We start from the raw sequence: 22,500 nt of genomic DNA, 5'->3' as shown, positions 1-22,500 counted from the left end.
TATAGTGGGGTTCATTGGATGTGCTGCGCCCGACACCCTCCATTATCTTATAGTGGGGTCATTGGATGTGCGGCACCCGACACCCTCCATTATCTTATAGTGGAGTTCATTGGATGTGCGGCACCCGACACACCCCATTATCTTATAGTGGAGTTCATTGGATGTGCAGCACCCGACACACCCCATTATCTTATAGTGGAGTTCATTGGATGTGCGGCACCCGACACCCTCCATTATCTTATAGTGGGGTCATTGGATGTGCTGCACCCGACACCCTCCATTATCTTATAGTGGAGTTCATTGGATGTGCGGCACCCGACACACCCCATTATCTTATAGTGGAGTTCATTGGATGTGCAGCACCCGACACACCCCATTATCTTATAGTGGAGTTCATTGGATGTGCTGCACCCGACACCCTACATTATCTTATAGTGGGGTTCATTGGATGTGTGGCACCTGACACACCCTATTATCTTATAGTGGGGTTCATTGGATGTGTGGCACCTGACAAACCCCATTATCTTATAGTGGAATTCATTGGATGTGCTGCACCCGACACACCCTATTATCTTATAGTGGGGTTCATTGGATGTGCTGCACCCGACACACCCCATTATCTTATAGTGGGGTTCATTGGATGTGCGGCACCCGACACCCTCCATTATCTTATAGTGGAGTTCATTGGATGTGCTGCACCTGACACACCCTATTATCTTATAGTGGGGTTCATTGGATGTGCTGCACCTGACACACCCCATTATCTTATAGTGCGGTTCATTGGATGTGCTGCACCTGACACACCCCATTATCTTATAGTGGGGTTCATTGGATGTGCTGCACCCGACACACCCCATTGACTTATAGTGGGGTTCATTGGATGTGCTGCACCCGACACACCCCATTGACTTATAGTGGGGTTCATTGGATGTGTGGCACCCGACACACCCCATTATCTTATAGTGGGGTTCATTGGATGTGCTGCGCCCGACACCCTCCATTATCTTATAGTGGGGTCATTGGATGTGCGGCACCCGACACCCTCCATTATCTTATAGTGGGGTTCATTGGATGTGCTGCACCCGACACACCCTATTATCTTATAGTGGATTCATTGGATGTGCGGCACCCGACACACCCCTTTATCTTTTAGTGGGGTTCATTGGATGTGTGGCACCCAACACCCTCCATTATCTTATAGTGGAGTTCATTGGATGTGCGGCACCCGACACCCTCCATTATCTTATAGTGGAGTTCATTGGATGTGCTGCACCTGACACACCCTATTATCTTATAGTGGGGTTCATTGGATGTGTGGCACCTGACACACCCCATTATCTTATAGTGGAATTCATTGGATGTGCTGCACCCGACACACCCTATTATCTTATAGTGGGGTTCATTGGATGTGCGGCACCCGACACCCTCCATTATCTTATAGTGGAGTTCATTGGATGTGCTGCACCTGACACACCCTATTATCTTATAGTGGGGTTCATTGGATGTGCTGCACCCGACACCCTCCATTATCTTATAGTGGGGTTCATTGGATGTGCGGCACCTGACACACCCCATTATCTTATAGTGGGGTTCATTGGATGTGCGGCACCTGACACACCCCATTATGTTATAGTGGAGTTCATTGGATGTGCTGCGCCCGACACCCTCCATTATCTTATAGTGGGGTTCATTGGATGTGCTGCACCCGACACCCTCCATTATCTTATAGTGCGGTTCATTGGATGTGCTGCACCTGACACACCCCATTATCTTATAGTGGAGTTCATTGGATGTGCTGCACCCGACACCCTCCATTATCTTATAGTGGGTTTCATTGGATGTGCGGCACCCGACACACCCCATTGACTTATAGTGGGGTTCATTGGATGTGCTGCACCCGACACACCCCATTGACTTATAGTGGGGTTCATTGGATGTGTGGCACCCGACACACCCTATTATCTTATAGTGGGGTTCATTGGATGTGCAGCACCCGACACACCCTATTATCTTATAGTGGGGTTCATTGGATGTGCTGCACCCGACACACCCTATTATCTTATAGTGGGGTTCATTGGATGTGCGGCACCCGACACACCCCATTAACTTATGGTGGAGTTCATTGGATTTGCGGCACCTGACACCCTCCATTATCTTATAGTGGGGTTCATTGGATGTGCAGCACCCGACACCCCCCATTATCTTATAGTGGGGTTCATTGAATGTGCGGCACCCGACACACCCCATTATCTTATAGTGGGGTTCATTGGATGTGCGGCACCCGACACACCCTATTATCTTATAGTGGGGTTCATTGGATGTGCGGCACCCGACACACCCTATTATCTTATAGTGGAGTTCATTGGATGTGCGGCACCCGACACACCCCATTATCTTATAGTGGAGTTCATTGGATGTGGGGCACCCGACACCCTCCATTATCTTATAGTGGAATTCATTGGATGTGCTGCACCCGACACACCCCATTATCTTATAGTGGGGTTCATTGGATGTGCAGCACCCGACACACCCCATTATCTTATAGTGGGGTTCATTGGATGTGCTGCACCCGACACCCTCCATTATCTTATAGTGGAGTTCATTGGATGTGCGGCACCCGACACCCTCCATTATCTTATAGTGGAGTTCATTGGATGTGGGGCACCCGACACACCCCATTATCTTATAGTGGAGTTCATTGGATGTGGGGCACCCGACACCCTCCATTATCTTATAGTGGAGTTCATTGGATGTGCTGCACCTTACAACCTCCATTATCTTATAGTGGGGTTCATTGGATGTGGGGCACCCGACACACCCCATTATCTTATAGTGGAGTTCATTGGATGTGTGGCACCTGACACACCCTATTATCTTATAGTGGGGTTCATTGGATGTGCTGCACCCGACACACCCTATTATCTTATAGTGGATTCATTGGATGTGTGGCACCCGACACCCTCCATTATCTTATAGTGGGGTTCATTGGATGTGCGGCACCCGACACACCCCATTATCTTATAGTGGGGTTCATTGGATGTGCGGCACCCGACACACCCCATTATCTTATAGTGGGGTTCATTGGATGTGCGGCACCCGACACACCCCATTATCTTATAGTGGGGTTCATTGGATGTGCTGCACCCGACACACCCTATTATCTTATAGTGGAGTTCATTGGATGTGCGGCACCCGACACACCCCATTATCTTATAGTGGGGTTCATTGGATGTGCTGCACCCGACACCCCCCATTATCTTATAGTGGGGTTCATTGGATGTGCTGCACCCGACTCACCCTATTATCTTATAGTGGGGTTCATTGGATGTGCTGCACCCGACACCCTCCATTATCTTATAGTGGGGTTCATTGGATGTGCGGCACCCGACACACCCCATTATCTTATAGTGGGGTTCATTGGATGTGCTGCACCCGACACACCCCATTGTCTTATAGTGGGGTTCATTGGATGTGCTGCACCCGACACCCCATTATCTTATAGTGGGTTTCATTGGATGTGCTGCACCCGACACACCCTATTATCTTATAGTGGGGTTCATTGGATGTGTGGCACCTGACACACCCTATTATCTTATAGTGGGGTTCATTGGATGTGCGGCACCCGACACCCTCCATTATCTTATAGTGGAGTTCATTGGATGTGCTGCACCCGACACACCCCATTATCTTATAGTGGAGTTCATTGGATGTGCTGCACCCGACACACCCCATTATCTTATAGTGGGGTTCATTGGATGTGCGGCACCCGACACACCCCATTATCTTATAGTGGGGTTCATTGGATGTGCGGCACCCGACATACCCCATTATCTTATAGTGGGGTTCATTGGATGTGGGGCACCCGACACACCCCATTATCTTATAGTGGAGTTCATTGGATGTGCTGCACCCGACACCCTCCATTGTCTTATAGTGGAGTTCATTGGATGTGCAGCACCCGACACACCCTATTATCTTATAGTGGAGTTCATTGGATGTGCTGCACCCGACACCCTCCATTGTCTTATAGTGGAGTTCATTGGATGTGCGGCACCCGACACCCTCCATTATCTTATAGTGGAGTTCATTGGATGTGCGGCACCCGACACCCTCCATTATCTTATAGTGGAGTTCATTGGATGTGCTGCACCCGACATACCCCATTATCTTATAGTGGGGTTCATTGGATGTGCGGCACCCGACATACCCCATTATCTTATAGTGGGGTTCATTGGATGTGCTGCACCCGACTCACCCTATTATCTTATAGTGGGGTTCATTGGATGTGCTGCACCCGACACCCTCCATTATCTTATAGTGGGGTTCATTGGATGTGCGGCACCCGACACACCCCATTATCTTATAGTGGGGTTCATTGGATGTGCTGCACCCGACACACCCCATTGTCTTATAGTGGGGTTCATTGGATGTGCTGCACCCGACACCCCATTATCTTATAGTGGGTTTCATTGGATGTGCTGCACCCGACACACCCTATTATCTTATAGTGGGGTTCATTGGATGTGTGGCACCTGACACACCCTATTATCTTATAGTGGGGTTCATTGGATGTGCGGCACCCGACACCCTCCATTATCTTATAGTGGAGTTCATTGGATGTGCTGCACCCGACACACCCCATTATCTTATAGTGGAGTTCATTGGATGTGCTGCACCCGACACACCCCATTATCTTATAGTGGGGTTCATTGGATGTGCGGCACCCGACACACCCCATTATCTTATAGTGGGGTTCATTGGATGTGCGGCACCCGACATACCCCATTATCTTATAGTGGGGTTCATTGGATGTGCGGCACCCGACACACCTCATTATCTTATAGTGGGGTTCATTGGATGTGCTGCACCCGACACCCTCCATTGTCTTATAGTGGAGTTCATTGGATGTGCGGCACCCGACACCCTCCATTATCTTATAGTGGAGTTCATTGGATGTGCGGCACCCGACACCCTCCATTATCTTATAGTGGAGTTCATTGGATGTGCTGCACCCGACATACCCCATTATCTTATAGTGGGGTTCATTGGATGTGCGGCACCCGACATACCCCATTATCTTATCTTATAGTGGATTAATTGGTTTGCATCAAGGTGAACTTACTTAGTGTACTGTTCTTAACCAGTCCATGGCCGCTGGACTCCACTCATTCTGGATTGAACAGATCAGGAATGGTGGGTGGTTCGGTTTTTTGGTTTGTTTTACTTGATATTATGGCGCAGTGTGTTTCGCTCTTTGCTTTGCTGTATCATTAATCCAGTGTGTATGTCAGGTCTAAGAGGGGCTTTCTGGGCTAGTATGATTGATGGCCGACTCTCAGGACATATGGAACCACCCCTGACAATCTGCTTTGTGGCCTCCACTTTAAACAGTGACTGGGGATGTAAGTATTTGGCTCCCCTCACGGTTTAGTGGTGGCACCGGGTTACTGCAGCTGAGACGCAGTGAACAGAGCAAATGGCTTTAAGCCCCTGTAGGCCATCAATCTTACTGGGCCAGAAGACCCCTTTAACCAGACCATAAGCATTATTATTAATGTTAGTCAAACCATCTGGAGGGGAATGAGGAGATAGGAGGCTACGCAGAGTAGCCAGGGGGTTAAAAGAGTCTGTATGAGGAAAGGGTAGTCTGAAGGAGGACAGAGGAGACTGGAGGCGACTGGAGGAGGACAGAGGAGACTGAAGGAGGACAGAGGAGTCTGGAGATGGAGACAGAGAAGCCTTGAGGGGACAGAGGAGTCTGGAACATAAGAACAGAGGAGTCTACAGGGGATAGAAGAGTCTGGAGGAGGAGGACAGAGAAGTCTGAAGAAGGACAGAGGGATCTGGAGGACAGAGGAGACTGGAGGAGGACAGAGGAAACTGGAGGAGGACAGAGGGGTCTGGAGGAGGACAGAGGGGTCTGGAGGAGGACAGAGGGGTCTGGAGGAGGACAGAGGGGACTGGAGGAGAACAGAGGAGTCTGGAGATGGAGACAGAGAAGCCTTGAGGGGACAGAGGAGTCTGGAACATAAGAACAGAGGAGTCTACAGGGGACAGAAGAGTCTGGAGGAGGAGGACAGAGAAGTCTGAAGAAGGACAGAGGGATCTGGAGGACAGAGGAGACTGGAGGAGGACAGAGGGGTCTGGAGGAGGACAGAGGGGACTGGAGGAGAACAGAGGAGTCTGGAGATGGAGACAGAGAAGCCTTGAGGGGACAGAGGAGTCTGGAGGAGAAGGACAGAGGGGTCTGGAGGAGAAGGACAGAGGGGTCTGGAGGAGAAGGACAGAGGGGTCTGGAGGAGAAGGACAGAGGGGTCTGGAGGAGAAGGACAGAGGGGTCTGGAGGAGAACAGAGGAGTCTGGAGATGGAGACAGAGAAGCCTTGAGGGGACAGAGGAGTCTGGAGGAGAAGAACAGAGGGGTCTGGAGGAGGAGGACAGAGGGGTCTGGAGGAGTAGGACAGAGGGGTCTGGAGGAGGACAGAGGGGTCTGGAGGAGGAGGACAGAGGGGTCTGGAGGAGGACAGAGGAGTTTGGCAATGGATTTCTCCCTCCTGGTGTCACACAGGATTTTTTGCGCCTCGTCCCTCACTGACTCCTTCTCTTCCAGTCCTTGGGTTTCTTCTCCATGTTCCTTGTCTTCTGAGTATTTTTAGGTTTATTGCCGTATTCTTACCATACTGAGGGATATTGATCCGCCATGTTCTTTTGATGATTATGTCAGGATATTGATTTTTCTGACTACATATTTTATTTGTGTTCTCTGACTAATCTCTTCTGGTACGATGTTGTCATGGAATTATTAGGTGATATTTTACCGGAAAGTTCTGTTCCCATGACTTATTTATAGGAAAATGTTGTCTTCTGTAAAACCCAATGATACACAGTGTACCCCGTCCTGGAGAGGCGACAGGTGGACATCCTCCATCCCATAATAATCCTGACCATGTCTGTTCCTGAGGAGGAAGGGAACATGTGACTGTCATAATAAAACATGGCGGATCTGTGTGTTGTCTAGTCCTTGTACATATCGGGTGCCGTGTGGGCTGTAGGGTCACACATCACAGTATCCGCTCCTGTATTCTTGTATATGTCGGGTGCAGTTTGGACTGTAGGGTCACACATCACAGTATCCGCCCGTGTATTCTTGTATATGTCGGGTGCCGTGTGGGCTGTAGGGTCACACATCACAGTATCCGCCCCTGTATTCTTGTATATGTCGGGTGCCGTGTGGTCTGTAGGGTCACACATCACAGTATCCTCCCGTGTATTCTTGTGTATGTTGGGTGCAGTTTGGGCTGTAGGGTCACACATCACAGTATCCGCCCCTGTATTCTTGTATATGTCGGGTGCCGTGTGGTCTGTAGGGTCACACATCACAGTATCCGCCCGTGTATTCTTGTATATGTCGGGTGCCGTGTGGGCTGTAGGGTCACACATCACAGTATCCTCCCGTGTATTATTGTATATGTCGGGTGCAGTTTGGACTGTAGGGTCACACATCACAGTATCCGCCCCTGTATTCTTGTATATGTCGGGTGCCGTGTGGGCTGTAGGGTCACACATCACAATATCCGCCCGTGTATTCTTGTATATGTCGGGTGCAGTTTGGACTGTAGGGTCACACATCACAGTATCCTCCCGTGTATTCTTGTATATGTCGGGTGCCGTGTGGGCTGTAGGGTCACACATCACAGTATCATCCCGTGTATTCTTGTACATGTCGGGTGCCGTGTGGGCTGTAGGGTCACACATCACAGTATCATCCCGTGTATTCTTGTATATGTCGGGTGCCGTGTGGGCTGTAGGGTCACACATCACAGTATCCGCCCGTGTATTCTTGTATATGTCGGGTGCCGTGTGGGCTGTAGGGTCACACATCACAGTATCCTCCCGTGTATTCTTGTATATGTCGGGTGCCGTGTGGGCTGTAGGGTCACACATCACAGTATCCGCCCGTGTATTCTTGTATATGTCGGGTGCAGTTTGGACTGTAGGGTCACACATCACAGTATCCGCCCGTGTATTCTTGTACATGTCGGGTGCCGTGTGGGCTGTAGGGTCACACATCACAGTATCCTCCCGTGTATTCTTGTATATGTTGGGTGCAGTTTGGGCTGTAGGGTCACACATCACAGTATCCGTCCGTGTATTCTTGTATATGTCGGGTGCAGTTTGGGCTGTAGGGTCACACATCACAGTATCCGCCCGTGTATTCTTGTATATGTTGGGTGCAGTTTGGGCTGTAGGGTCACACATCACAGTATCCTCCCGTGTATTGTATATGTTGGGTGCAGTTTGGGCTGTAGGGTCACACATCACAGTATCCGTCCGTGTATTCTTGTATATGTTGGGTGCAGTTTGGGCTGTAGGGTCACACATCACAGTATCCTCCCGTGTATTGTATATGTTGGGTGCAGTTTGGGCTGTAGGGTCACACATCACAGTATCCGTCCGTGTATTCTTGTATATGTCGGGTGCAGTTTGGGCTGTAGGGTCACACATCACAGTATCCGCCCGTGTATTCTTGTATATGTTGGGTGCAGTTTGGGCTGTAGGGTCACACATCACAGTATCCTCCCGTGTATTCTTGTATATGTTGGGTGCAGTTTGGTCTGTAGGGTCACACATCACAGTATCCGCCCGTGTATTCTTGTATATGTTGGGTGCAGTTTGGTCTGTAGGGTCACACATCACAGTATCCGCCCGTGTATTCTTGTGTATGTTGGGTGCAGTTTGGGCTGTAGGGTCACACATCACAGTATCCGCCCGTGTATTCTTGTATATTTTGGGTGCCGTGTGGGCTGTAGGGTCACACATCACAGTATCCGCCCGTGTATTCTTGTATATGTCGGGTGCAGTTTGGACTGTAGGGTCACACATCACAGTATCCTCCCGTGTATTCTTGTATATGTTGGGTGCAGTTTGGTCTGTAGGGTCACACATCACAGTATCCTCCCGTGTATTCTTGTATATGTTGGGTGCAGTTTGGGCTGTAGGGTCACACATCACAGTATCCGCCCGTGTATTCTTGTATTTGTAGTGTTGCATAGTTCAGAACGTTGTTTCCTTAGCTCTAGAAATGATATAGTAGAATCTCCATAGAAACCAGCGACAGTCTCAGCCTTCACATTTCTTCTCAGTTATTGCTCCTGAATGTGACACGTCCGACACAAATCCTCATCAACATCTCACAGCGACCTCTTACCGGAGCCGCAACACACGAGGAGATCCGAATCTGGTATAATCCGCAGAATAACAGATGGATGAGGGGTCAGGAGGGTCCAGACATATAGTAAATGTTATAGAGGAGGAAATCATTATCCTGGGCCTCATAGTCAATAGAGCGCTGAGATATGGGGTACAGGACAATGACACTTGGGGTACAGGATGATGACACTTGGGGTACAGGATGATAACACTTGGGGTACAGGATGATGACACTTGGGGTACAGGATGATGACACTTGGGGTACAGGATGATGACACTTGGGGTACAGGATGATGACACTTGGGGTACAGGATGATGACACTTGGGGTACAGGATGATAACACTCGGGGTACAGGATGATGACACTCGGGGTACAGGATGATAACACTCGGGGTACAGGATGATAACACTCGGGGTACAGGATGATAACACTCGGGGTACAGGATGATAACACTTGGGGTACAGGATGATAACACTTGGGGTACAGGATGATGACACTCGGGGTACAGGATAATGACACTTGGGGTACAGGATAATGACACTTGGGGTACAGGATGATGACACTTGGGGTACAGGATGATGACACTTGGGGTACAGGAGGATGACACTTATGGGTAGAGGATGATAACACTTAGGGGTAGAGGATGATGACATTTGGGGTACAGGATGATGACATTTGGGGTACAGGATGATGACACTTGGGGGTACAGGATGATGACACTCGGGGGTACAGGATGATGACACTCGGGGGTACAGGATGATGACACTTGGGGGTACAGGATGATGACACTTGGGGAAAAGGTTAAAGGACATCTGCAGCGTGATTAACACTTATCCCATATCCACAGGATAGGGGATAAGTGTTTGATCGCGGGGGGTCCGACCGCTGGGACCCCCTGTGATCTCCTGTACAGGGCCGCGGCTCTCCCGTGCAGGGGGCGTGCCGGCCGCAGCATGAGGTTGCGGCCGGCACGCCTCCTCCATACATCTCTATGGGAGAGGCGGGGGGGGGCAGCGTTCGTGCCTCCCCCATAGAACTGTATTGGGACGGGGAGGAGACGGGGCATCATTCGACCTCTAGGTCGATGCTACGCGCCTTAGCGCTCACTATGAGCGCTAATGGCGGTGCCCCGTTAGGGAGATCGCGGGGGGTCCCAGGGGTCGGACCCCCTGCGATCAAACACTTATCCCCTATCTTGTAGATAGGGGATAAGTGTATATTGCGCTGCAGTTGTCCTTTAATGACACTTGTTCACACTAATACTTGTATCGTGGACCAATCAACTGGCTTGCGCCTGATAAATTACGCACACTGGGTTATTTAGTTTTGCGCATTGACTTGCACCGAAGTTATCTAATTTGGCACTATTTTCATATTGATCATCTCCATCTCTCTAGGGGGTGGGTGGGCTATAGTATTGATCAGTATACTTCCCATATCGTGCCATCCATTACCTCAGTGTTTTCATAACAGTGTGCCTCCAGCTGTTGCAAAACTACAACTCTCAACATGCCTGGACAGCCAAAGGCTGTCTAGGCTTGCTGTGAGTTGTGGTTTTGCAACATCGGGAGGTCCACAGTGTGGAGACCACAACTCCAGACGATGAGTAATGACCATGAGGGCCCGAAACCCGCCAGTCTTACTACCTTGTTTTTTTTTTCCTGCAATATGTGAACTGGCAAGCAAACTGGGAGGGCTGTCAGGGCATGCTGAAGTTGTAGTTTTGCAATAGCTGGAGGCACGCTGTTTGGAAACCGTTGCATTATCTAAATAACTACGCTCAGTACATGGTTCTTTATTACTGCCCCTGTCGTGTCATTATGTCTCTGGACAAGTCACTGGGGCGAAAATAGTGGAGGCCCCAAGGGTCAGTGCCCTATGTGCCTCTGCAAGATTTAGCGCTATTTCAATGTCTGCACAGTTTTTAGCATTTATTGTGGTTTGCAGATGCGCTGAATTTTACATTTGCACAAAAAAAAAAAATAAAAAAAAAAAAAATATTTACGCAAATGTATCAAAACCTGTCCAGAGGAAAAGTTGCTGAGTTGCCCATAGCAACCAATCAGCTCCCTACTTGAGGAGGCAGACAGGTGTTTGACTGTCCGGGCATGCTGGGAGTTGAAGTTTTGCAAAAGGGAAGCCTTGATTTACCTTTCATGATCAGTGTTGATCCTCTGGAGGAGGCAGACAGGTGTTTGGCTGTCCGGACATGCTGGGAGTTGAAGTTGTGCAACATCTGGAGGGCCACAGTTTGAGACCACTGTTGTAGGGGCTTCACCTGAAGCATTTTGCCATCTAACCATATGTATATGATTTTATCCAGGACACGTACGTGTGATTCCTGCAGAATATTTCCCTCCTCCCCCAATGTTTTTTTTTTTTGGATCATCTCTGTGGATTTTGCATTGTTGGATGCATAGGATACATTTTGTTAGTCGACCTTTATCATGAACGGTGTATGAAGGGTTAAACATGTCAATATGCGATTTCTCTATATTTCACCCTATGCAGCGCAAAACTGCACAAAAAAAAAGTAGTGACATGCTGCAGATCTGGACAGAAAACCCTCCTGATTTCTGCTTGGTGTGAACTGTATTTCAGCAGCAGACGGTTGGTGAACTGTGTCCCTGCCGTCATATAGATACCACACAGCAGAGTCACATGATCCGTGCCCAGGACGCCGCTCAGGAAACGCACCGTTTTTCCATCCCCGGCGATGTTTTCCCTTGAATCCTGGAGGCTGATTCACACCACGCTGTATTCCCGGCAGTGATTCGGCTGTTTGAAATCTGGTTGCTTTTCCCTAGTACGGTGAGAGCCTCTGACAGCCGAGCGGCGGCCACTCCTCTTCTGCAGAGAGATTTCCTCATCCTCCAACCAGCAGCCTCCATTCCACTGTACTGTCAAAATGCAGGCTGCACCCACACATACTCCGCTCCGTGCCACCGACACATTACCATTCTGCTAAGGTCTACAGGTTGGCTTTACTCTCTAGTCATCTGTCACCGCAGTGCTGAGATTTCCCTACAGGAACGTGCGCTGCGGCAGGATCCTGGCAGCCATACGGAGCCTTCTACAAGCCGCAAACCTCCAGCTAAGGAACCTGATTTCCTTTCGAAGCTAAATATCCACGGGCATCAGCCGTCGGCGTCCTAAGCTGCGTCTGCTTCTTGGCTGAGACCGAAGGAAATACATCTTAAGCTGGAAATCCTTGGGAGAAGCCACGCCGATCCGGGCCAGAGACCAAACAGATGCCTATAGGTTTCCCCAGACGCATCGGGAAGATGTCCTGACGAGGATAATGAAGACGAGCGTTACAGAATTACAGGTGTCAGACGACGCGCTCGACATTCTGCCGAGAAGATTCTCATGAAGGGAGACGCTCGCGAGGTCTTCTCTCTCTCTAAAAGAAACATCATGAGACCTTGTCCTAAAGATGGAGACGCAGGTCCACTAATTCATGTCTAGCCGGAGAGCCCAGCGCCGGACGTGATCGTGAGGATTTTCCTTCTTCTTCTTATAGGACAAGGTTGGTCTACAGAGAAACAAATTCTAGAGGTGTCTAGAAGGTGGAGAAGATGCCATCCATCCTGGTGGCTTCCAAGATGAAATCCGGACTGCCCAAACCGGTCCACAGCGCCGCGCCGATCCTTCACGTTCCCGCAAGGACAATCCCACAGCCTTGTTACCTGAAATTAGGGAACAAGATAGAAGTGTCCAAGCCGTCCTACACCACCGGCCAGATCCCGCTGAAGCCAAACTTTGGTTACGAGTCCACGGGAGAAGCTCTGCCCATCAAGAAGACGGACTCTGACGAGAACGGATTCGACACACAGGTCAGAGAGTGATCGTATACGTGTCTGTTGGTGTCACTCGTGTGCCGGAACGTTATAGAGACGCAACCATCTCAGGTGGGGTAGAGCTATGTCATGTCTGTCAGACGATTGATGTCCGGAATAGAGCAGACCATGTAGAATATGCAGGAGACAGCGTGCTGCCCAGGAGGTTTCGGGTGGAGGGAGGGTGGATGGGAAGAGTCACCTATTGAATATTTTCTATACCACCCAAACAGTATGTAGGGCAGTGGTCTCAAGATGTTGCAAAACTTCAACTCCCAGCATGCCCGGACAGCCGTTGGCTGTCCGGGCATGCTCGGAGTTGAAGTTTTGCAAAAGGGAAGCCTTGATTTACCTTTCATGATCAGTGTGGATCCACTGAAGGAGGCAGACCGGTGTTTGGCTGTTCAGGCATGCTGGGAGTTGAAGTTCTGCAAAAAAGGGAAGCCTTAATTTATCTTTCATGATCATTGTGGATCCACTGGAGGAGGCAGACAGGTGTTTGGCTGTCCAGGCATGCAGGGAGTTGAAAGGTAAATCAAGGCTTCCTTTTTGCAAAACTTAAACTCCCAGCATGCCCGGACAGCCAAACACCTGTCTTCCTCCTCCAGAGGATGTACACTGATCATGAAAGGTAAATCAAGGCTTCCTTTTTGCAAAACTTCATGATCAGTGTGGATCCTCTGGAGGAGGCAGACAGGGGTTTGGCTGTCCGAACATGCTGGGAGTTGAAGTTGTGCAACATCTGGAGGGCCACAGTTTGAGACCACTGTTGTAGGGGCTTCACCTACTGAGCATTTTGCCATCTAACCATATGTATATGATTTTATCCAGGACACGTACATGTGATTCCTGCAGAATATTTCCCTCCTCCCCCCAATGGTTTTTTGGATCATCACTGTGGATTTTGCTTTGTTGGATGCATGGGATAGATTTTGTTAGTCGACCTTTATCATGAATCATATATGAAGGGTTAAATCTGTCAATATGCGATTTCTGTAAAGCAGAACCGTGCTGCGTTTTACATTAAGATGCCTCCAGACAAATCCATAATGCAAAATGTTCCCCTTAGTCTAATAGTAAAGGATGCCAGGAAATTGGCGGATTCAGACAGGTGGCGTTTAGGAAGGCAAGTCAGACGGGGAGGATGTGACTGGTATACTAAGATGGAGGTGAGAGAGGGGCCGGGGGGGAATGGACACTGGTGAGGTGAGTGGGTGGGGGGTGAAGGGCTATTGGGGGCCGGGGGGAATGGACACTGGTGAGGTGAGTGGGTGGGGGTGAAGGGCTATTGGGGTCTGGTGTAATGGACACGGGTGATGTGAGTGGGTGGGGGGTGAAGGGGCTATTGGGGTCTGGTGTAATGGACACGGGTGATGTGAGTGGGTGGGGGGTGAAGGGGCTATTGGGGGCTGGTGTAATGGACACTGGTGATGTGAGTGGGTGGGGGGTGAAGGGCTATTGGGGTCTGGTGTAATGGACACTGGTGATGTGAGTGGGTGGTGAAGGGGCTATTGGGGGCCTGGTGTAATGGACACTGGTGATGTGAGTGGGTGGGGGGTGATGGGCTATTGGGGGCCTGGTGTAATGGACACTGGTGATGTGAGTGGGTGGGGGGTGAAGGGCTATTGGGGTCTGGTGTAATGGACACTGGTGATGTGAGTGGGTGGGGGGTGATGGGCTATTGGGGGCCTGGTGTAATGGACACTGGTGATGTGAGTGGGTGGGGGGTGATGGGCTATTGGGGGCCTGGTGTAATGGACACTGGTGATGTGAGTGGGTGGGGGTGAAGGGCTATTGGGGGGCTGGTGGAATGGACACTGGTGATGTGGGTGGGGGGTGAAGGGCTATTGGGGGGCTGGTGGAATGGACACTGGTGATGTGGGTGGGGGGTGAAGGGCTATTGGGGGGCTGGTGGAATGGACACTGGTGATGTGGGTGGGGGGTGAAGGGCTATTGGGGGCTGGTGTAATGGACACTGGTGATGAAATGGGGCAGGGGTGAATGGTTATTGGGGGCTGGTGGAATGGACACTGGTGATGTGGGGGGGGGTGAAGGGCTATTGGGGGGCTGGTGGAATGGACACTGGTGATGAAATGGGGCAGGGGTGAATGGTTATTGGGGGCCATTCAGGCTAGTAATATAATGGACACTGGTGATGTGAGTGGGTGGGGGGTGAAGTGGTATTTGGGGCCTGGTGCTATCCCGGCTAGTATTATATTGGACACTGGTGATATAAGTGGGTGGGGGGTGAATGGTTATTGGGGGCCCGGCCCTTGTGTTCAGTGACATAAAATAATCATGGTGTATGTGGAGGGGGCCGGGGAGCAGATCTCTGCTTTCTAGTGATAGACACATAGCGGGGGGACGTGTTACTCCAGAATATTGGGCTGGTGACACAAAGGCGCTGGGTGTTAGGAGGGACTGTGGAAGCTGCAGAATGGCTTCCTGTATTATTGTGAATCCATTGTATCCTCATGGGGGCGAGAAGATTTAGGGCAGGAGAATGCGGTGAGGTCTGGGCCCTTGTATATTTGGGGGGGCACTGCTTGGGTGGCAGGACATGAATCCGCAGTCGGCAGCGTTCACCCAGCAGATGGCATCGAGCGTTATATTTAGTCTTCTATACAAGTCACTTTTTCCTACAAACACATTGGAAAATTCGTTCTGGAGCCAGTTCTCCCAGCAATGTAGTGGGAAGGACTGGGACGCGCTGTCATTGTGGGGGCACCTGTTACGGGGAGTGGAGAAAGCCCAGGAAATAACACATCCACTCATGGTTACATGGGATGCCACCCAGCTTTCCCAGATTCCTATAATATCACTGAGCAGGTGCACTGATCCTGAGTAGACTGGGTGACATCTCCAGCATGTTGGTCGTCACTCAGCTTTCCCAGGAGCGCACAGTAGAGAACAAATGATTCCATGTAAGATACTTGTTCTAGTGTTTAAGGTGTGACCCTCCCGATATATTGAGGCACCGCCGCTCCTTACTACATATACATATCTCCTGTCCTGGATTGTTGTATTCCCTGCAGCGGTAGTAGATCGGCAGCACACCCATCTGGCGCTGACATTATACTCCACTGCAGTGCTGACATACTGAACATCTGCACCGACATATCACGTCCACACCTGCTATCTTACTGACCCTATACTCTGCACTGTACTCAGCGTGCCTAGCCCAATCCTAATACTCTGCACTGTACACAGCGTGCCTAGCCCAATCCTAATACTCTGCACTGTACACAGCGTGCCTAGCCCAATCCTAATACTCTGCACTGTACACAGCGTGCCTAGCCCAATCCTAATACTCTGCACTGTACACAGCGTGCCTAGCCCAATCCTAATACTCTGCACTGTACACAGCGTGCCTAGCCCAATCCTAATACTCTGCACTGTACACAGCGTGCCTAGCCCAATCCTAATACTCTGCACTATACACAGTGTGCCTAGCCCAATCCTAATACTCTGCACTGTACACAGCGTGCCTAGCCCAATCCTAATACTATGCACTGTACACAGCGTGCCTAGCCCAATCCTAATACTCTGCACTGTACACAGCGTGCCTAGCCCAATCCTAATACTATGCACTGTACACAGCGTGCCTAGCCCAATCCTAATACTCTGCACTGTACACAGCGTGCCTAGCCCAATCCTAATACTCTGCACTGTACACAGCGTGCCTAGCCCAATCCTAATACTCTGCATTGTACACAGCGTGCCTAGCCCAATCCTAATACTCTGCACTGTACTCAGCGTGCCTAGCCCAATCCTAATACTCTGCACTATACACAGCGTGCCTAGCCCAATCCTAATACTCTGCACTGTACTCAGCGTGCCTAGCCCAATCCTAATACTCTGCACTGTACACAGCGTGCCTAGCCCAATCCTAATACTCTGCACTGTACTCAGCGTGCCTAGCCCAATCCTAATACTCTGCACTGTACACAGCGTGCCTAGCCCAATCCTAATACTCTGCACTGTACACAGCGTGCCTAGCCCAATCCTAATACTCTGCACTGTACTCAGCGTGCCTAGCCCAATCCTAATACTCTGCACTGTACACAGCGTGCTTAACCCAATCCTAATACTCTGCACTGTATACAGCGTGCCTAGCACAATCCTAATACTCTGCACTGTACACAGCGTGCCTAGCCCAATCCTAATACTCTGCACTGTACACAGCGTGCCTAGCCCAATCCTAATACTCTGCACTATACACAGTGTGCCTAGCCCAATCCTAATACTCTGCACTATACACAGTGTGCCTAGCACAATCCTAATACTCTGCACTGTATACAGCGTACCTAGCCCAATCCTAATACTCTGCACTGTACTCAGCGTGCCTAGCCCAATCCTAATACTCTGCACTATACACAGTGTGCCTAGCCCAATCCTAATACTCTGCACTGTATACAGCGTGCCTAGCCCAATCCTAATACTCTGCACTATACACCGCGTGCCTAGCCCAATCCTAATACTCTGCACTGTACACAGCGTGCCTAGCCCAATCCTAATACTCTGCACTATACACCGCGTGCCTAGCCCAATCCTAATACTCTGCACTATACACCGCGTGCCTAGCCCAATCCTAATACTCTGCACTATACACAGTGTGCCTAGCCCAATCCTAATACTCTGCACTGTACACAGCGTGCCTAGCCCAATCCTAATACTCTGCACTGTACACAGTGTGCCTAGCCCAATCCTAACACTCTGCACTGTATACAGCGTGCCTAGCCCAATCCTAATACTCTGCACTGTACAAAGCGTGCCTAGCCCAATCCTAATACTCTGCACTGTACACAGCGTGCCTAGCCCAATCCTAATACTCTGCACTATACACAGCGTGCCTAGCCCAATCCTAATACTGTGCACTGTACACAGCGTGCCTAGCCCAATCCTAATACTCTGCACTGTACAAAGCGTGCCTAGCCCAATCCTAATACTATGCACTGTACACAGCGTGCCTAGCCCAATCCTAATACTATGCACTGTACACAGCGTGCCTAGCCCAATCCTAATACTGTGCACTGTACACAGCGTGCCTAGCCCAATCCTAATACTCTGCACTGTACAAAGCGTGCCTAGCCCAATCCTAATACTATGCACTGTACTCAGCGTGCCTAGCCCAATCCTAATACTGTGCACTGTACACAGCGTGCCTAGCCCAATCCTAATACTCTGCACTGTATACAGCATGCCTAGCCCAATTCTATAGCTTATATTTGCTAATATACTATGTGCCGCACACCGTACTACTGACCTGCACTCGGCCTCTGACCTACTAAACCACTGACCCAGTTGTTCTGCACTGTGCAGGTGCTCTGCGCTGAGAAACTGAGCTAATAAGACTATCCATACGATGTGCACTGACCTACTACTGAGATACATATATCCTTCCTGTGTAAATTACATATAAGGGCCATCTGTAATGCTCCATACTGTGCCGCTGACCTACTGACTGTTCTGCACTTCGCAACTGACCTAATAAATCTGTCTAGAAGCTCCGCGCTGTAAGACTGACATGCTGACCAAAGCGCTCTGCACTGTACCAATACCCTACTGAGTGCTCTGCACTGTACCAATACCTTACTGAGTGCTCTGCACTGTACCAATACCTTACTGAGTGCTCTGCACTGTACCAATGCTTAACTGAGTGCTCTGCACTGTACCAATACCCTACTGAGTGCTCTGCACTGTACCAATACCTTACTGAGTGCTCTGCACTGTACCAATACTCTACTGAGTGCTCTGCACTGTACTAATACCTTACTGAGTGCTCTTCACTGTACCAATACCTTACTGAGTGCTCTGCACTGTACCAATGCTTAACTGAGTGCTCTGCACTGTACCAATACCCTACTGAGTGCTCTGCACTGTACCAATACCTTACTGAGTGCTCTGCACTGTACCAATACTCTACTGAGTGCTCTGCACTGTACTAATACCTTACTGAGTGCTCTTCACTGTACCAATACCCTACTGAGTGCTCTGCACTGTATCAATAACTTACTGAGTGCTCTGCACTGTATCAATAACTTACTGAGTGCTCTGCACTGTACAATACCTTACTGAGTGCTCTGCACTGTACCAATACCTTACTGAGTGCTCTGCACTGTACCAATGCTTAACTGAGTGCTCTGCACTGTACCAATACCCTACTGAGTGCTCTGCACTGTACCAATACCTTACTGAGTGCTCTGCACTGTACCAATACCTTACTGAGTGCTCTGCACTGTACCAATACCTTACTGAGTGCTCTGCACTGTACCAATACTCTACTGAGTGCTCTGCACTGTACTAATACCTTACTGAGTGCTCTGCACTGTACCAATACCCTACTGAGTGCTCTGCACTGTACCAATACCCTACTGAGGGTTCTGCACTGTATCAATACCTTACTGAGTGCTCTGCACTGTACAATACCTTACTGAGTGCTCTGCACTGTATCAATAACTTACTGAGTGCTCTGCACTGTACAATACCTTACTGAGTGCTCTGCACTGTACCAATACCTTACTGAGTGCTCTGCACTGTACCAATACCTTACTGAGTGCTCTGCACTGTACCAATACCTTACTGAGTGCTCTGCACTGTACAATACCTTACTGAGTGCTCTGCACTGTACAATACCTTACTGAGTGCTCTGCACTGTACCAATACCTTACTGAGTGCTCTGCACTGTACCAATACCTTCCTGAGTGCTTTGCACTGTACCAATACCCTACTGAGTGCTCTGCACTGTACTAATACCTTACTGAGTGCTCTTCACTGTACCAATACCTTACTGAGTGTTCTGCACTGTACCAATACCTTACTGAGTGCTCTGCACTGTACCAATACCCTACTGAGTGCTCTGCACTGTACCAATACCCTACTGAGTGCTCTGCACTGTACCAATTCTTAACTGAGTGCTCTGCACTGTACCAATACCCTACTGAGTGCTCTGCACTGTACAATACCTTACTGAGTGCTCTGCACTGTACCTATACCTTACTGAGTGCTCTGCACTGTACAATACCTTACTGAGTGCTCTGCACTGTACCAATACCTTACTGAGTGCTCTGCACTGTACCAATACCTTACTGAGTGCTCTGCACTGTACCAATACCTTACTGAGTGCTCTGCACTGTACCAATACCTTACTGAGTGCTCTGCACTGTACCAATACCTTACTGAGTGCTCTGCACTGTACCAATACCTTACTGAGTGCTCTGCACTGTACAATACCTTACTAAGTGCTCTGCACTGTACCAATACCTTACTGAGTGCTCTGCACTGTACAATACCTTACTGAGTGCTCTGCACTGTACCAATACCCTACTGAGTGCTCTGCACTGTACCAATACCTTACTGAGTGCTCTGCACTGTACCAATACCTTACTGAGTGCTCTGCACTGTACCAATACCTTACTGAGTGCTCTGCACTGTACCAATACCTTACTGAGTGCTCTGCACTGTACCAATACCTTACTGAGTGCTCTGCACTGTACCAATACCTTACTGAGTGCTCTGCACTGTACCAATACCTTACTGAGTGCTCTGCACTGTACAATACCTTACTGAGTGCTCTGCACTGTACCAATACCTTACTGAGTGCTCTGCACTGTACAATACCTTACTGAGTGCTCTGCACTGTACAATACCTTACTGAGTGCTCTGCACTGTACCAATACATTACTGAGTGCTCTGCACTGTACCAATACCTTACTGAGTGCTCTGCACTGTACTTATACCTTACTGAGTGCTCTGCACTGTACCAATACATTACTGAGTGCTCTGCACTGTACCAATACATTACTGAGTGCTCTGCACTGTACAATACCTTACTGAGTGCTCTGCACTGTACCAATACCTTACTGAGTGCTCTGCACTGTACAATACCTTACTGAGTGCTCTGCACTGTACCAATACCTTACTGAGTGCTCTGCACTGTACCAATACCTTACTGAGTGCTCTGCACTGTACCAATACCTTACTGAGTGCTCTGCACTGTACCAATACCTTACTGAGTGCTCTGCACTGTACCAATACCTTACTGAGTGCTCTGCACTGTACCAATACCTTACTGAGTGCTCTGCACTGTATCAATACCTTACTGAGTGCTCTGCACTGTACCAATACCTTACTGAGTGCTCTGCACTGTACAATACCTTACTGAGTTCTCTGCTCTGTACAATACCTTACTGAGTGTTCTGCACTGTACCAATACCTTACTGAGTGTTCTGCACTGTACCAATACCTTACTGAGTGCTCTGCACTGTACCAATACCTTACTGAGTTCTCTGCACTGTACAATACCTTACTGAGTTCTCTGCACTGTACAATACCTTACTGAGTTCTCTGCACTGTACAATACCTTACTGAGTGCTCTGCACTGTACCAATACCTTACTGAGTGCTCTGCACTGTACCAATACCTTACTGAGTGCTCTGCACTGTACCAATACCTTACTGAGTGCTCTGCACTGTACCAATACCTTACTGAGTGCTCTGCACTGTACCAATACCTTACTGAGTGCTCTGCACTGTACAATACCTTACTGAGTTCTCTGCTCTGTACAATACCTTACTGAGTGTTCTGCACTGTACCAATACCTTACTGAGTGTTCTGCACTGTACCAATACCTTACTGAGTGCTCTGCACTGTACAATACCTTACTGAGTGCTCTGCACTGTACAATACCTTACTGAGTGCTCTGCACTGTACCAATACCTTACTGAGTGCTCTGCACTGTATCAATACCTTACTGAGTGCTCTGCACTGTATCAATACCTTACTGAGTGCTCTGCACTGTATCAATACCTTACTGAGTGCTCTGCACTGTACCAATACCTTACTGAGTGTTCTGCACTATACCAATACCTTACTGAGTGCTCTGCACTGTACAATACCTTACTGAGTGCTCTGCACTGTACCAATACCTTACTGAGTGCTCTGCACTGTACCAATACCTTACTGAGTGTTCTGCACTATACCAATACCTTACTGAGTGCTCTGCTCTGTACAATACCTTACTGAGTGCTCTGCACTGTACAATACCTTACTGAGTGCTCTGCACTGTACCAATACCTTACTGAGTGCTCTGCACTGTACCAATACCTTACTGAGTGCTCTGCACTGTACCAATACCTTACTGAGTGCTCTGCACTGTACAATACCTTACTGAGTGCTCTGCACTGTACCAATACCTTACTGAGTGCTCTGCACTGTACCAATACCTTACTGAGTGCTCTGCACTGTACCAATACCTTACTGAGTGCTCTGCACTGTACCAATACCTTACTGAGTGCTCTGCACTGTACCAATACCTTACTGAGTGCTCTGCACTGTACCAATACCTTACTGAGTGCTCTGCACTGTACCAATACCTTACTGAGTGCTCTGCACTGTACAATACCTTACTGAGTGCTCTGCACTGTACCAATACCTTACTGAGTGCTCTGCA

The 22,500-nt window shown here is 49.2% G+C and overlaps 1 protein-coding gene across 1 annotated transcript in view; it reads left to right on the top strand.

Annotated features, from left to right (window-relative positions):
- Nucleotides 1-11,669: 11,669 nt before the first annotated feature.
- NAV2 (neuron navigator 2) overlaps nucleotides 11,670-22,500 on the top strand; it is a gene marked incomplete in the record, with an annotated part of 234,265 nt that continues 223,434 nt past the window's right edge. The window contains 1 exon segment of the mRNA XM_056527781.1: nucleotides 11,670-13,046. Coding sequence (XP_056383756.1) covers nucleotides 12,789-13,046 — 258 coding nt within the window.

Source organism: Hyla sarda, chromosome 6 (assembly GCF_029499605.1).
Source record: "Hyla sarda isolate aHylSar1 chromosome 6, aHylSar1.hap1, whole genome shotgun sequence".
Taxonomy (NCBI): Eukaryota; Metazoa; Chordata; class Amphibia; order Anura; family Hylidae; genus Hyla; species Hyla sarda.
This window is presented reverse-complemented; position numbering and strand designations above follow the sequence as displayed.